This window comes from Coregonus clupeaformis, chromosome 10 (genome assembly GCF_020615455.1).
Source record: "Coregonus clupeaformis isolate EN_2021a chromosome 10, ASM2061545v1, whole genome shotgun sequence".
In the NCBI taxonomy this organism is placed as follows: Eukaryota; Metazoa; Chordata; class Actinopteri; order Salmoniformes; family Salmonidae; genus Coregonus; species Coregonus clupeaformis.
Window position 1 is genome coordinate 64,635,627 of NC_059201.1, and position 15,741 is coordinate 64,651,367.

General features: G+C 43.0%; 1 protein-coding gene across 1 annotated transcript; it reads right to left on the minus strand.

Moving 5' to 3' along the window:
• Positions 1-1,961: 1,961 nt before the first annotated feature.
• Positions 1,962-14,312, minus strand: LOC121543262 (cytoplasmic dynein 1 light intermediate chain 1). The gene is made up of 13 exons (XM_041853020.2): positions 14,187-14,312; positions 13,935-14,008; positions 10,220-10,336; positions 9,822-10,052; positions 9,420-9,589; positions 9,063-9,156; positions 8,684-8,819; positions 8,452-8,563; positions 7,898-7,957; positions 7,649-7,693; positions 7,363-7,453; positions 7,036-7,146; positions 1,962-2,923 (listed from the first exon to the last, which is right to left on the minus strand). Exons 1-13 carry the CDS (start codon positions 14,276-14,278, stop codon positions 2,841-2,843), a joined length of 1,416 nt encoding a protein of 471 aa, XP_041708954.1. The 5' UTR covers positions 14,279-14,312; the 3' UTR covers positions 1,962-2,840.
• Between the last annotated feature and the right edge of the window lie 1,429 nt (positions 14,313-15,741).

The following is a 15,741-nucleotide window of genomic DNA, read 5'->3' on the forward strand; positions in this document are numbered from 1 at the left end:
TCTGCCTGCCATTTAACTTGAGATCAAAGTTACTGGGTCAATCCTGGTTCCACGGCCGTCATTAAGACTCACAAGCCCTTTCTCATCCAGTAGTTCCTCCAACACTTGTCCATTTAACATCAGTCCGTAACCTTCCCCAGAGCGTACTATGAGCATTAAAATCCCCACACCACATTACCCGTCTCTTATCTTGAAATTCTAGATTCCCTAAGGGGCAGCAACTCTAGTCTCTTACACGGCTTGTAAAAATTCACTATTACCATATTCCCCCCTCCCAACCACTACATACTCCTGTTCAACTCCCTCTCCCACAAGCCTATATGGGATCCCCCGCATTATAAAGGTAGCACACCCTCCTCCTCCCCCTCCTCCCCTATCACTACGGACTGCAACATAACCTTGTAATACAACATCTAGAGTTGGTTTAAGCCATGTCTCCTGGATACATATCATATCAGGTTTGGCTGGTAACTCCTCAAGAAACTATTTGAACTCTTGCCCATTAGCCATCAAACTTCTGGCATTCCATTGAAGGATTAATGCCACAATGAAAATTAACCAATACATGATTCCTGGCTGGACTGATTCTCAATCTTATTGAGGTGATCCTGTACATTTTCCCATGTCAGTCCTGTGATCCCAAGATACCTCACTGCCTGCTCCACTATGATCTGTATCTTCTTAGTCTTTGATTGTAATTTTTCTGTGCAATTGATTGCTGCTGTCACAAATGAAACAACCTTCCTCATGTCTCCTACCAGTCTTGTGTTCTCCCCCATTCTGCTCCCTCCATCACGCCCAACCTGCATCGCAATCTGCCCAGGAATACCTGCTCTTCTAGGTGCCCCGCTTGTTTCTGTGTGAACTACCTTCACAGCTTCTGCATACGAGATGTTACGCTCCCTCCTGACCTGCTGCACTTCCACCTGTCTTTTCATCACTGAACAGCACTTTAACTGGGCCCGTCTCCACATTCCCCATATGTATGTTCTCCCCCACACTTTGCACATCTCCTTTTGCCTTTACACACCGCAGCCACATGCCCAAACCTTTGACAGTTACAGCAACAGTTTCGGAACATATGCTCGCTCATAGTAACTCATATACCCAATCCTACATTTTCCTAGCAATACCAGATCCTCAAAGTTTAGTAGCACTGTCAAGCTATCCACCTTCTTCCCATCTCGCGTCATCTGGAGGCACTTTGCCTCAATAAGAGAGCCTCCCTTCAAGTGGTCCTTTATTTCTTGCATGTTAACAATTTCTGGAACTCCTGTAATAACTCCCGTCACCCACTTCCATCCAGTTTGATTCGGCATGCTGCTATCAACCACACGTTTACATACCTGCTTGAGTTTGAACGCCTTCTCACACTGTTTAGCATTGAAACACAACACCACCAAACTTCCATCACGAAGAACTTTAGCAGACACAACCTCTCCTACTTTACTCTCCAAATCCCTAGTCAACGTGAGCGGACTCACCGCCTTTCACCAACACCTTGAACTCCACTTCTCTCAGTACAACACTGTGAACCGAACCGCCCTCATCCCTACTCTCCTCTGACAAGACCTGCAAAGGCTCCTCAGGCTTCCTCTTCTTCTTAACCTTTACTCTTACTACACTGCCACCTTTTTCCACTCCACTCCATCCCGTCCTCCTCAACTCCTAACCCCCCTACCTTTCTATCCATCTCTGCTCCAGTCACAGCCCAGTGTTGCTCAACCACCTCCACCGGATTTCTTCCTGTTTTGTCAATATCTTCTCACTCTTTGCAACTGAACGACGATGATTTTCTTAGCACCCCGTTCTGAAACCTCCCGGTCTCCTTTTATAGTCTTTCAGACTTCCAGGCCAGCACCAGGATACAGCTCAACAATAGTGGTGGACGTTAGACAATATCATTGGCTATTGCATCAACAGGTACCATAGGCCTAAAGGAACATGAGACAAAAGCCGAATACTGGTTATTAATACAGCTTTATTGAACAACGGCAGATTTAACAACGGTTCATTGAGAACTTGACTACATATTCCGAACACATGGACATTGCTCATCATCAAACCTCGACTACCTTTTTAAGATTGTGACAGATGATTACCCTATGCCAATAAAATACTCCAGTGGTCTGCCTATTTTCTAATCCAAACCAAGCAAATAAACACGACACAAGTAAAAATAAAAAATAATTTCCCTGGTTTTAACGCATCATCATTGACTCTTTAGTTCTAATAGAACCCTTGATTATGACCATTATAAGCACTAAAACATGAACTATTTCAATCATTCTGCCCGATTGTACAGCGGTCTTCATCCATCAGCGTTCCAGTGCATTATGAAATCATATAACAATGTAACTGGTGTCTACCAAATACCTATCTCCCCAAATGGCAAAAATCTATCTCCTCCACTTTGAAAACATCCTCGCAGACAGCCACAGAGTTCAGAGTGACACCAAGGATGTGCACCTGTCACAGTGGCTTCAAGGCCACCCGCAAGAAATCCAGTTGCTCTCATTTTAATGTTGGTCTAAAAATAAAGCAACAACGAGTCAACAGCCGTACTCCATTTCCCTCCAATATCCTGTGAGCTTATCTTTTATATAATACATTGATGGTTTTCAGTAAGTCCATGTTGTGTTGCTTTGGCGGTGTTTCAACGGGTTGGCATGCAAGGCTCAGTCTCACGGCAACCGCTCTAAGACCGCTCTGTTCTGTTTCCAGTCCAGCTTCTGATCCATCCGACAGTCGAGGGTTTAAAAAGAGGGAGAGGACCCAGCGAGTGTGTGCGCGTGTGGGTGTGTGGTGGCGGGGAGGGTCAGGGGTTGGTGTTTGGGGGTTCAGGACTCCTCCATGTCGGCTGGGGGGGAGGGTGAGGTGGGGGAGGATGCCTCTGGCTCACCGTCTAGTCCCATCTTTGACCCTGGAAGAGTTCACAAAATAGGTCTTGGTGTTAAAAATACACTTTCACCCAATTGCTAGTATTGGGACAAAGATCAGTTTGCAGTTGTACTCTCTTTGTGGCACCATTTGAAAATGACAAATAAAACATACATATGAAACAAATTAATACATCAATAGTCCCCTGTAGCTCAGTTGGTAGAGCATGGCGCTTGCAACGCCAGGGTTGTGGGTTCGTTTCCCACGGGGGCCAGTATGAAAATGTATGCACTCACTAACTGTAAGTCGCTCTGGATAAGAGCGTCTGCTAAATGACTAAAATGTAAAAATGTAAATCAAATTCTGAAAACAAAGAAATTAGTTCTAACCAACTACTAAGGCATTTTACAACAAAATATGATATGGGAGGACATAGGCTCTGTGCTGTCCTTTAGTGGCAGACCTACACTACCAGTCAAAAGTTTGGACACACCTACTCATTCAAGGGTTTTTCTTTATTTTTATTATTTTCTACATTGTAGAATAATAGTGAAGTCATCAACACTATGAAATAACACATATGGAATCATGTAGTAACCAACAAAGTGTTAAACAAATCAAAATATATTTTATATTTGAGATTCTTCAAATAGCCACCCTTTGCCATGATGACAGCTTTGCACACTCTTGGCATTAGTGGCAGACCTGTATGTCTGACGTCTGGGGAGTAGCAACACATGAGGATATGGGAGGACATGAGCTCTGTGCTGTCCTTTAGTGGCAGACCTATGGAGTAGCAGAATGAGCACAAACAAACAAGGAGGCTTAGGACCCAAACAAGCAAAAGCTGATGGAGCACCCAGCCACATCCACTCATTTGGGCCAGGCAGGCTCTGTGTGTGTGCAGGCATTCAAATAAGGGAACACAAGGGCAGGGAAACAGGCCGTTCAGTCTAACTGACCAAGTACAAAGGAGTCAAAAGAACTGCTGCAGATCTACAGGTAACTGCCAAAATAATGGAAACACTTGAGTAAATGAAGGATACAAAGTATATTGAAAAGAGGTGCTTCCACAACAGAGGAGGCTGGTGGGAGGAGCTATTGGAGTACGGGCTCATTGTAATAGCTGGAATGGTGTTAATGGAACAGAGTCAATATGTGTGATACCGTTCCATTAATTTCAATCCAGCCATTACAACGTCCTCCTATAGCTCCACCCACCAGACTCCACAAAGGTGTGGTTCCTCAGTTAATTAAGCAATAAACATCCAATCATGCTTAGGGGTCATGTTTACAACATAAAATCAGGGTTTGTTGAATGGTGGAATGGTCATATGGCTACAGAGTGAGCATGCCCCATGAATATGAGCGCATGCAGGAGAGTTACATGATACACCGACCTTAGCGGGGCCAGCATCCTGTAACTAACACACACACAGAGAGAAAGATGAGCAATGGCCATAGAAGGGGTTCTAAAATACAATCCGGAGCACCGGATTGAGAACTCAGTTATGATCAGTTGATCTACCATCCACATCATTAGACAATTATAGGTTACATCATGATTATTAAAAGGTTGACTGAAAACCAGCATAAACAAAAGGGTCATTTAGGACAGAACTATTTACTACTTTAAAAAAAGGGGTTTATACAAAAATATAAACGCAACATGTAAAGTGTTGGTCCCATATTTCATGAGCTGAAATAAAAGATCCCAGAAATGTTCTATACGCACAAAAAGCTTATTTATTTCAAATGTTGTGCACAAATTTGTTTACATCCCCGTTAGTGAGCATTTCTCCTTTGCCAAGATAATCCATCCACCTGACAGGTGTGGCATATCAAGAAGCTGAATAAACAGCATGATCATTACACAGGTGCACCTTGTGCTGGGGACAATAAAAGGCCACTTGAAAATGTGCAGTTGTCTCAAGTTTGAGGGAGCGTGCAATTGGCATGCTGACTGCAGGAATGTCCACCAGAGCTGTTGCAGGAGAATTTAATGTTCATTTCTCCACCATAAGCCATCTCCAACGTCGTTTTAGAGAATTTGCAGCCTCACAACTGCAGACCACGTGTAACCACGCCAGCCCAGGACTTCCACATCTGGCTTCTTCACCTGCGGGGTCGTCTGAGACCAGCACATCCAAAGAATTTCTCCACAAACTGTCAGAAACCATCTCAGGGAAGCTCATCTGCGTGCTCGTCATCCTCACCAGGGTCTTGACCTGACTGTAGTTTGTCGTCGTAACCGACTTCAGTGGGCAAATGCACACCTTCGATGGCTGGAGAAGTGTGCTCTTCACGGATAAATCCCTGTTTCAAATGTACCGGGCAGATGGCGTTGTATGGGCGAGTGGTTTGCGGATGTCAACGTTGTGAACAGAGTGCCCCATGGTGGCAGTGGGGTTATGGTATGGGCAGGCATAAGCTACGGACAACGAACACAATTGCATTTTATCGATGGCAATTTGAACGCACAGAGATACCGTGATGAGATCCTGAGGCCCATTGTCGTGTAATTTATCCACCGCAATCACCTCATGTTTCAGCATGATAATGCACGGCCCCATGTCGCAAGGATCTTTACACAATTCCTGGAAGCTGAAAATGTCCCAGTTCTTCCATGGCCTGCATACTCACCAGACATGTCACCTATTGAGCACGGGATGCTCTGGATCAACGTGTACGACACAGTGTTCCAGTTCTCGCCAATATCCAGCAACTTCGCACAGCCATTGAAGAGGAGTGGGACAACATTCCACAGGCCACAATCAACAGCCTGATCAACTCTATGTGAAGGAGATGTGTCACGCTGCATGAGCCAAATGGTGGTCACACCAGATACTGACTGATTTTCTGATCCACGCCGCTACTGTTTTTTAAAAGGTATCTGTGACCAACAGATGCAAATCTGTATTCCCAGTCATGTGAAATCCATAGATTAGGGCCTAATGAAATTAATTTCAATTGACTGATTTCCTTATATGAACTGTAACTCAGTAAAATCTTTGAAATGGTTGAATGTTGCGTTTATATTTTTATTCACTGTAAGATTGGTACATGCATACATTTCTGAACTTTTGAAGATATATAGCCATTTGTAATGGTAATATTTAAGATGAATAAAGTTCATATTACCACAATACTTAGCATATTTATATGTTCTCCCTTTATGTAATACACATGATTTTGAGTATTCTATTTGGGACACTCATTGTGTATGGTCACTAGACTTGATTTGCACATCATCTCTTGCACATCTATCATTCCAGTGTTAATACTAATTGTAATTATTTTGCACTATAGCCTATTTTATTGCCTTACCTCCATAACTTGCTAAATTTGCACACACTGTATATATATGTATTTCTGTTGTATTTTTTTTGACTTTGTTTTGTTTTACCCCATATGTAACTCTGTGTTGTTGTTTTTATCGCACTGCTTTGCTTTATCTTGGCCAGGTCGCAGTTGTAAATGAGAACTTGTTCTCAACTGGTTTACCTGGTTAAATAAAGTTGAAATAAAAATAAACTGAATGTTATGGATTGCGCTCATATCTGTTGATAGTGATTGATGCCAGACTGGAGGTACAAGGACCGATGACACTGGTTGTTATTGTATTCTGTGACCCTGTGTGATTCTGTAGCAGCTGATGCGGTGACTTCCTACAAGCCTCTCGGCGGGTGTTAACAGAACATTGGTGCTATGAGATTAGAATATAAGGGCCTACTTAGAGAAGGCCAGTTAGAAATGTTCTATGCTGGAGGTTATCTCCCTGTTGCAACTTGTATTAAGCTCACCTTCTGGTTTCCATGGAAATTCTCTATTACACCAACGACTCTTGAAGAATATAACTTCTAAATGCCTCATGAGCTTAGTTACTGAGGTTTAGAACCGCTGGTAAAGACAATGGAAGGAGTGGGAGTGAGTCTAATAAAGTCAGAAGGAGGACAGGACACCCACGTGCACAGTTCACCTAAACAACCACAGTGACAGACATGCAGTGAGATGACAGAATGGACTATTTTCTATTTCAAGTCCTGTCTTTCTGGGGGTAAATTTGGGGAAGAATACCTGTCACTGTGCTACCTAGAACTTTACTAGAAAGTGTATGATAAAAGAGTTACAGATCTTCCATGTGTGGAGCAGTACCTGATTTCCGGACTGTTCTGGGCGTGTTGTTGGCCCCACCCCCTTCCCCGGTCTTCTTGCTCAGCAGACTGTTGAAGAAGTTAGCCAGCACGCCCTCGCTGGTCTGCCCGCCTAATGGCACAGCGAAAAACAAAAAAGAGACAAAACACCAGTTACTAAGCGAACAAGCAAGGTTGGCAGGTATTGTTTAAAAAAATAAAAAAGAACAGTTAGGCTAACGGTTTCATTCCCTATGTACAAAATATAGGTACAAACTTAGCACTGGTGCCAAAGATAATCTTAGTCATTTTAGTAGAATGAGTTATCTGGGATCTCTGGTCTTGGTACCTGGTTGCATGGGCATCACATTGGCCACGTTTGCTGTTGCCGATCGGTTTGACACCCGAGGAGAGCCAGTGGGTGCTCTGTTTGTGGTGTCCTGAGAGGAAGAGGGGGAGGAATGATACAGGAAAGGTAGAGAGAAGAGGAGAGAGGACGAGGAGAAGGGAGGGGAGAGAAAGAGAAGAGACAGGAAAGGAAGAAGGAGGAGAGGATCATTTATTGCATATATCAGAAGATCTACATGAACTCTTCTTTTGGTCCTTTACAGTAGCATGTTTCCCCAGACACTTACCACTGGTCTGCCTGCCGCCGCTGGGGGCTGCTTGGACAACAGGGTCTGTTAAACAACAACACAGAGCATGTCAGTGTGACAGTCCAGATAGAGTCTGAAGCCCTTAACACAACTAGCCTAATTCATATGGCAACTGGCAGAAATAAACTGTTATAACAGCTGATGTCAGATTAGCGTCATGCAATATTATCAAAGTCATGTTTTGGGTCATACCAGCTGTATCAATATATACTGTACATTCTCACTTACCTGAAGCTTTAGGAGAAACACTTGGTCATCCTCCGCACCTAGTTCCTTTTCATGTACAAACTGCACAAAAAAAAAAAAACATCATAAACAAACATACCTATATACAGTTTCTCCACAAAATGACATGCAAGTCATCCTAATGTGTTAGTTTAGTGTACATCCGATCAAGTACATAATTTGCTTGGCCTTGGGTTTTGGCACTGTAATCTGAGATCTGAGTACAGGCAGGCTCATCCTGGTAATCTGATGTTATTTGAGATTATGGTACTCATCCCGGAGCCCAGTAAAGTCCAGAGGAGAGGACTGGAGAGAGAGCAAAACACCCAGAATCCCCCAATCCACCCAGACACAGCACCAACCCTGCATGCCAGTAGTAACCTCTGACCCTGATCAGGGCTAAGGAGTTTAGATTCAGTCACAAGTTCAATCAACTCCAAGATCCTACTCCTATAGTGTAGGGTTATAGTTAAAAGGCCTTTTAAAATTACACTTGTTTCTAAAACGGTAATGTCAGTGCCAAGAAGAAGAACGAGGAGATCTGGGAGTTCTATTACCTTTCTAACAGGAGGCTGGACGATAACCTCCTCAAACTTGTCTTCCCTTTTCAACGACTGAAAGGTTTCATATAAAATGGCGACCTTTTTTTCATTATCCCATCCTGATGGGCTGGAAGACAACAAACCACGAAAAGCATGAAAAAACGAAATAACTAAAAACGTCAGTGTCAACAGCACATGAGAAAAAAGGCTAAATGTTTCATTAGTGAGAACACAGAGTCACACTTACATGAATACTGAGTCTTTCTCCACCACCTGGGCCAGCATGTCAAAGGGAAACCCGTATAATCTATGGACCAGGTATTTATACAATAGGTCTATGTTCTTGTTCTCCTTCATTGACGTGTATAGCAGCGCAGCGCCATCTGAGAGGCCACTACCTGTCAAGGATAGTATTATTGATAGAATGGCCAACGATATCTTAAAGACCCCTCTAATACCTAGCTAAGAAAGACCGTGCTCACTTCACACAAGAAAAACCTGAAACTGGTGCCTGCACATTGTTGGTACATCGAAGAAAAACATGAAAATGTATTAGTTTGAAAGAATAACGCCAGCGGAATGCCAACTCTTAGGTCAGAAAACCAGTCGGTGAGTCGGAAGGATACACTGCAAGCAGAAGTGTCGGATGTGAGACTGGATGAAGTCAAAGTGTTCTTCCCGGTAGTCATGCTCTTTCTCTAGACTGACAAACGTGTCACACTGCAGAGGAGGAGGGAAGTGGAGAGAGGGAAAGAGAATACTGAGAGAGAGCGAGGGTAAGCCACACAAGACAAGATTGAAAAAGAGATTGAAAGCAGAGGAAATTAGAAATAGTGTAAAACACAATGACAGATTTTCCATCCTTTATACACATGTATGAATAAAGAAACCATACCAATGCCACTGAAAGTATATTTTGATAAGTTGAGTTAAATGAAGTTGCCTTGTTCTTTCCCTAATGCCAATTGGTTTGCCCACCCTACCTTTGTGCACACCACCATAACAGGCACGCCCAGGTTGTGTGTGAGTGTCTCCTCTCCCAAAGGGAGGACCACACACTCCTCCTCAGCCTCCCCAGCCATGGGGTTCCTCCTCTTGGGAGAGGCGCTGTGGTCTCCCCCTGGCTCTGTGTACTCCTGGAACTGTCGGACCACTAGCGGTAGAGGAGAGGGAGGAAGAGATTCCATTTTAGACTGCTATTTTACCCTTTTTCATTCAAACCCAGAGCAATTCATCTCGATTAACTTTATAGTTTACATCTCATGGCTAATCAAAGTTTTAAAGAAATACTGTTGAAGTAGCCATTTCTGTCTTTAATGTTATGAAGTATGAACGTCTGTGTCTGTCTCCCCACCCCCCTCCATCTCGCAGATTCATAGACGTACATCTCTGTTCCATGTCCCTCAGTGTCTCTGGGTTGACTCGGAGCTTGTCGATGTGTTCTCGCAGCACGCTGGCCCACTTCTGCAGAGAGTCCAGCACCGTCCACGGCCTGGACATGTCCACTACCAGCAGGGCCATAGTGTCGGCCAGGTTCTCCCCACACACAGCAAACTTCTGGAGGCCTTTGTGATACAGGTCACCGTCCAGAATCCATGCGTTACACATAGCATGATCTGCACAGACACACAAACAGTTTGGGGTCAAATCACACCAAAAAGGAGAAATCGTACCATGCTATCCTATTGATCACCAGTGATCCATCATAAACTGATGCCCGAGCTATATCATGAACTAAAACAAACCTTTGTTTTCTCATCATGTTCCAAAAAGCCACACTTACCATCGATGTCATCATCGTGAACGTTAAAGTACAGGTACTCCAGTCCTCTGCCTTTCATGTATTCTTCAACTCCCTGCAGTTTGGCTATCAGAGTGGTCTTACCTGCCCCCGTCTCACCTGCAGCAAACATGAAACACATACGTGCAGGTAAACTGCATGGTAAGCAAAATTATTAAAACACGTTATAGCCCACTGCAGGCTCCATTAGGCCTGTAGGTTGGTTGCCTGCGGTGGCCAGTGGTGGCCAGTGCTCTAGGCCTATACAATTATCTATGATCTTGCATCAGTGCAGCTATAGCTCACAAAATGAGTTAGGCCTATATGCAGGGCAAATACAGTGCCTTCAGAAAATATTCACACCTTGACCTTTTTCCATATTTTGTTGTGTTACAAAGTGGGATTAAAATGGATGTAATTGTCATTTTTTGTAAACGATCTACACAAAATACTCTGTAATGTCAAAGTGGAAGAAAAATTCTAACATTTGTAAAAAATATAAAAAATAAAAGCAAAAGTATTCAACCCCGAGTCAATACATGTTAGAATCACCTTTGGTAGTGCTTTGCACATCTGGATTGTACAACATTTGCACATTACTATTAAAAAAATTCTTCCAGCTCTGTCAAGTTGGTTGTTGATCATTGCTAGACAGCCATTTTCAACATTTTACATTTTAGTCATTTAGCAGACGCTCTTATCCAGAGCGACTTACAGTTAGTGAGTGCATACATTATTATTATTATATTTTTCTTACTGACCCCCCCGTGGGAATCGAACCCACAACCCTTGCGTTGCAAACGCCATGCTCTACCAACTGAGCTACATCCCTGCCGGCCATTCCCTCCCTTACACTGGACAACGCTGGGCCAATTGTGCGCCGCCCCATTGGTCTCCCGGTCACGGCCAGCTACGACAGAGCCTGGATTCGAACCAGAATCTCAAGTGGCACAGCTAGCACTGCGATGCACTGCCCTAGACCACTGCGCCACTCAGGAGATAAGTCTTGCCATAGACTTTCAAGCTGATTTAAGTCAAAACGGTAACCATGTCACTCAGGAACATTCAATGTCAAGCAACTCCAGTGTTTATTTGGCCTTGTGTTTTACGTTATTGTCCTGCTGAAAGGTGACCGTCTCCCAGTGTTTGTTGGAAAGCAGACTGAACCAGGTTTTCCTCTAGGATTTTGCCTGTGTTTAGCTCCACTCCGTTTCATTTTATCATTAAAAAAGAAAACTCCCTAGTCCTTGCCAATGACAAGCATACCAATAACATGATGCAGTCACTACTATGCTTGAAAATATGAAAAGTGGTACTCAGAGATGTGTTGTGTTGGATTTGCCCCAAACATAACACTTTGTATTCAGGACATAAAGTTAATTTCTTTGCCACATTTTTTACAGTTTTACTTTAGTGCCTTATTGCAAACAGGATGCATGTTTTGGAATATTGGGCCCCGTGTAGCTCAGTTGGTAGAGCATGGCGCCTGCAACGCCAGGGTTGTGGGTTCGATTTCCACGGGGGGCCAGTATGAAAAAAATTAATAATTATGCACTCACTAACTGTAAGTCGCTCTGGATAAGAGCGTCTGCTAAAAATGACTAAAGAAAATATTTGTATTCTGTACAGGCTCCTTTTTTTTCCCACTCTGTCAATTAGGTTAGTATTGTGGAGTAACTACAATGTTGTTGATTCATCCTCAGTTTTCTAATCACAGCCATTACACTCTGTAACTGTTTTAAAGTCACCATTGGCCTCATGGTGAAATCCCTGAGCGGTTTCCTTGACAACTTCCTTCACAACAGCACTGTGCTGCTCAGCGAAGCTCAAGAAGTATGAATGCCCTGACTTCTGCAGAGGCCGTGTCAGTAAATGCTGCACGGCCAATGCAGAAGTCAGAATGACCATGCAGCACCTTCCATACAGGCTCCTCCAGCTCCAGAGACGTGCTCCGACCCCCAACTGTCTGTCATATGCGCGCAGGAAAATAGATCATGAGCATAGAGAAGATACATGTTTAGAACTGATAATTGATCGTATGGTGCAAGAATGACTGCCATTAATTGATTATTTAATGTTATGATGGACACAGCTTTGTAGAACCAAAGCATGCACAGCCTCTGCTCAACAAACTCGAGAACGATTTGTTTAGTCGGCTGCAGTTCATAAACGACTGTGAACTCTCACGACAGTCAAGCAATGCATTCCGCCAAGAGTTGTTCACAATCTAGTCCGGTAGCAACCACAGCTAGAAGGACCTTGTTTCAAATGTATCAAGAAATACATTTAATTTGTATGCCTAGCAATCAACAAATGTACATTGTTTAAAGCACACGTTTACAAGTCTCAGTCACAAATGACAGCTCCAATAAGCCCCCTACTGTGAACGACAGTTTTCAGTTCATCGTTCGCCGGTAGGAGGTCCTGCGTGCTCTGGGCATTAAAGGTGCGGCATGGTCATTCCGACTTCTGCATTGGCCGTGCAGCATTTACGGTGACATGTCCTCTGCAGAAGTGAGGGCATTCATACATCAGCGCAGAGCTGTTGTGAAGGAAGTTATCAAGGAAGTGAGTTTGTGTTTACACAGGACCTCCCGCCCTGACCTACCGTCAACCAATCATGTAATGGGATATTGAGCTATACGGAGCCCTCCACATTGTTGCAACATTTGAGAGGCGCACAGCGATGCAGTATGGAGCTCAATTTGGCCTCTGCGTGCCTCCGGAGGCTCCGCAATTGCATCACACCATCCATACGGTGCCTCTGACCACATTTCGAGAGCAAGCATAAATTGGCACTTACTGACCCAAATGAACAGAATGAGCCGAAATATTTGTTTTTTTGACTGAACGAGTTAGGAAGGATGCCTGTATCTTTGTAGTGACTAGGTGTATTGATTCATCATCCAAAGTGTAATTAATAACTTCACAATGCTCAAAGGGAAATTCAATGTCTGATTTTGGAATTGGAAAACCTCCCTGGTCTTTGTGGTTGAATCTGTGTTTGAAATTCACTGCTTGACTGAGGGATAATTGTAGGTCTGGGGAACAGAGATGAGGTAGTCATTCAAAAATCATGTTAAACACTTCGCACACAGAGTGAGTCCATGCAATGTGACTTGTTAAACACATTTTTACACCTAAACTTGACTCAAGACATTTCAGCTTTTCATTTCTAATACATTTCAAAAAACATAATTCCACTTTTACATTATGGGATATTGTGTGTAGGCCAGTGACAAATAATATCAATTTAATCCATTTTCAAGGAGTGTGAATACTTTCTGAAGGCACTGTATACCACTACTCGACCAGATAAGAAATATTTGTAATCTCATTTGCTTGTTGAGGGATTTGTCTTGCGGATTAAACTAGCAGGTGTTGAATATCATCACTCTTTCAATGTGATCTGATCTTCTGCAGAAATGGCCATTTTCAGTCGTCTATGAAACACTGTCCATATTTTGTTGGACAATAGGCCGCGCTGTTACGAATGCATTTAACAATAGCCTGCCATGATTCGGTTAATCATCAATTGTTTCTCAAACCTCGCAACAATGGTCCAATACTGGCAGTTATTGACATTGTAATGGAATATAGAACGCGTGGTGAGAGGCACTCCTTGTCTAGCATTCCGCACTCTGGAGTAGCTGAGAGAGCAGGTGGTCCATCCCGTGTCAATATTACACATTGCAAGCGGAAGATTAAATAGGCTTACCCATAATAAGAACATTTTTCCCAGACGGCAATTTTGACCGTGAACGCGTCGATACCTCACTCAAAATAGAGGACCTGCAAGACACAATGACATCAGATAAATACCAAGCACCCGTATCGCTGCCATTCAATCTGATGCGCTACTCCCTAGAATCAGATTTTTCAAAACCTAAAACCATTCAAAGGGGCTCTGACAGGCGAGCTAGGTCTTTCTAAAAGCTATATTATTGTACAGTTCAGGGCCGATACTCACCATAAATTCTGGCCATCCTCCTCCTCGCTGGTTTGATTTTCTATAGAATTTAGTGTATTTGCAGTTGACGTAATTCTCAATGCAGAAGCCATCTTCTATCAGCCTTGAATGGATAAGGTGCCCGGATGTTTGAATTTCCATAATAGAGGGCACGTTCCAGATCACCTAATTTATAAGCGCTGCGGTCACGGCAAGTTCAAATTTGAAGCAAATCAAATCAAATCAAAAGTATTTGTTACATACACGTGTTTAGCAGATGTTATTGCGGGTGTAGCGAAATGCTTATGCTTCTAGCTCCGACAGTGCAGTAATATCTAACAAGTAATATCTAACAATTTCACAACATATACCCAATACACACAAATCTAAATTAGGAATGGAATTAAGAATTTATACATATATGGACGAGCAATGATAGAGCGGCATGGACTAAGATACAGTAGAATATTATAGAATACAGTATATACATATGAGATGAGTAATGCAAGATATGTAAACATTGTTAAAGTGACTAGTGTTCCATTTCTTAAAGTGGCCAGTGATTTCAATAGGCAGCAGCAGCCTCTAATGTGCTAGTGATGGCTATTTAACAGTCTGATGGCCTTGAGATATAAGCTGTTTTTCAGTCTCTCGGTCCCAGCTTTGATGCACATATACTGACCTTGCTTTCTGGATGATAGCGGGGTGAACAGGCAGTGGCTCGGGTGGTTGATGTCCTTGATGAAGCCGTGCAGAATCACTGATATAAAAAAATCAACTTGCAGCAAATCTGTGCAGCACCATGCACAGAGTGAAAGAGACATTTTAAACACGGGAATGTGTAAAATGATAAATTATTAAATGATGCAGTCATACAATCTGTGTTTGTTCGGAATGGAAACAATTGCATTGATATGTTTTTGGAAATAATTACATTTTACATTTTTAGTCATTTAGCAGACGCTCTTATCCAGAGCGACTTACAGTTTTAGTGAGTGCATACATTTTTCATACTAATTTTACCTTCAAGTTGTCTTCCAACTTTATGTAATCTTTTTTGCCATTACGCTTTGAAGATGAGCATACTCACAATGTCTGGACTGTAGAAAGAATCAGTTCCACATTAATAAAATACAGCAATTTTAAGAGATGCAAACTGTGACTGCAAAAAAAACATGACCTGGAACGCAACCCAATCCTCTGGCAAGGAGAGTCTGCTGGTGCTAGACCTCTGTGTCCTAGCCTCCTTTCCTGTGTCCTAGCCTCCTTCCCTGTGTCCTAGCCTAGCCTCCTTTCCTGTGTCCCAGCCTAGCTTCATTTCCTGTGTCCTAGTCTCCTTTCCTTGATATGCACTGATCTGAAAGCAAAGGATGGGTGAAAGCAATATGGAGGATGTTTACTTTCAAATGGCTTTCCTTATTTATTTATTTTTTGCATAAGTGTCCTTGAAGGAAGGGAAAGCAGGAGAGGAAGTCATTTCAGACTTATAGCCTTATATAGCCTTTCACTTATATAGACGTTTATAAACCAATGGTTGCATGCGTGTCATCGACTGTGTCATCAACTGACAGATTGC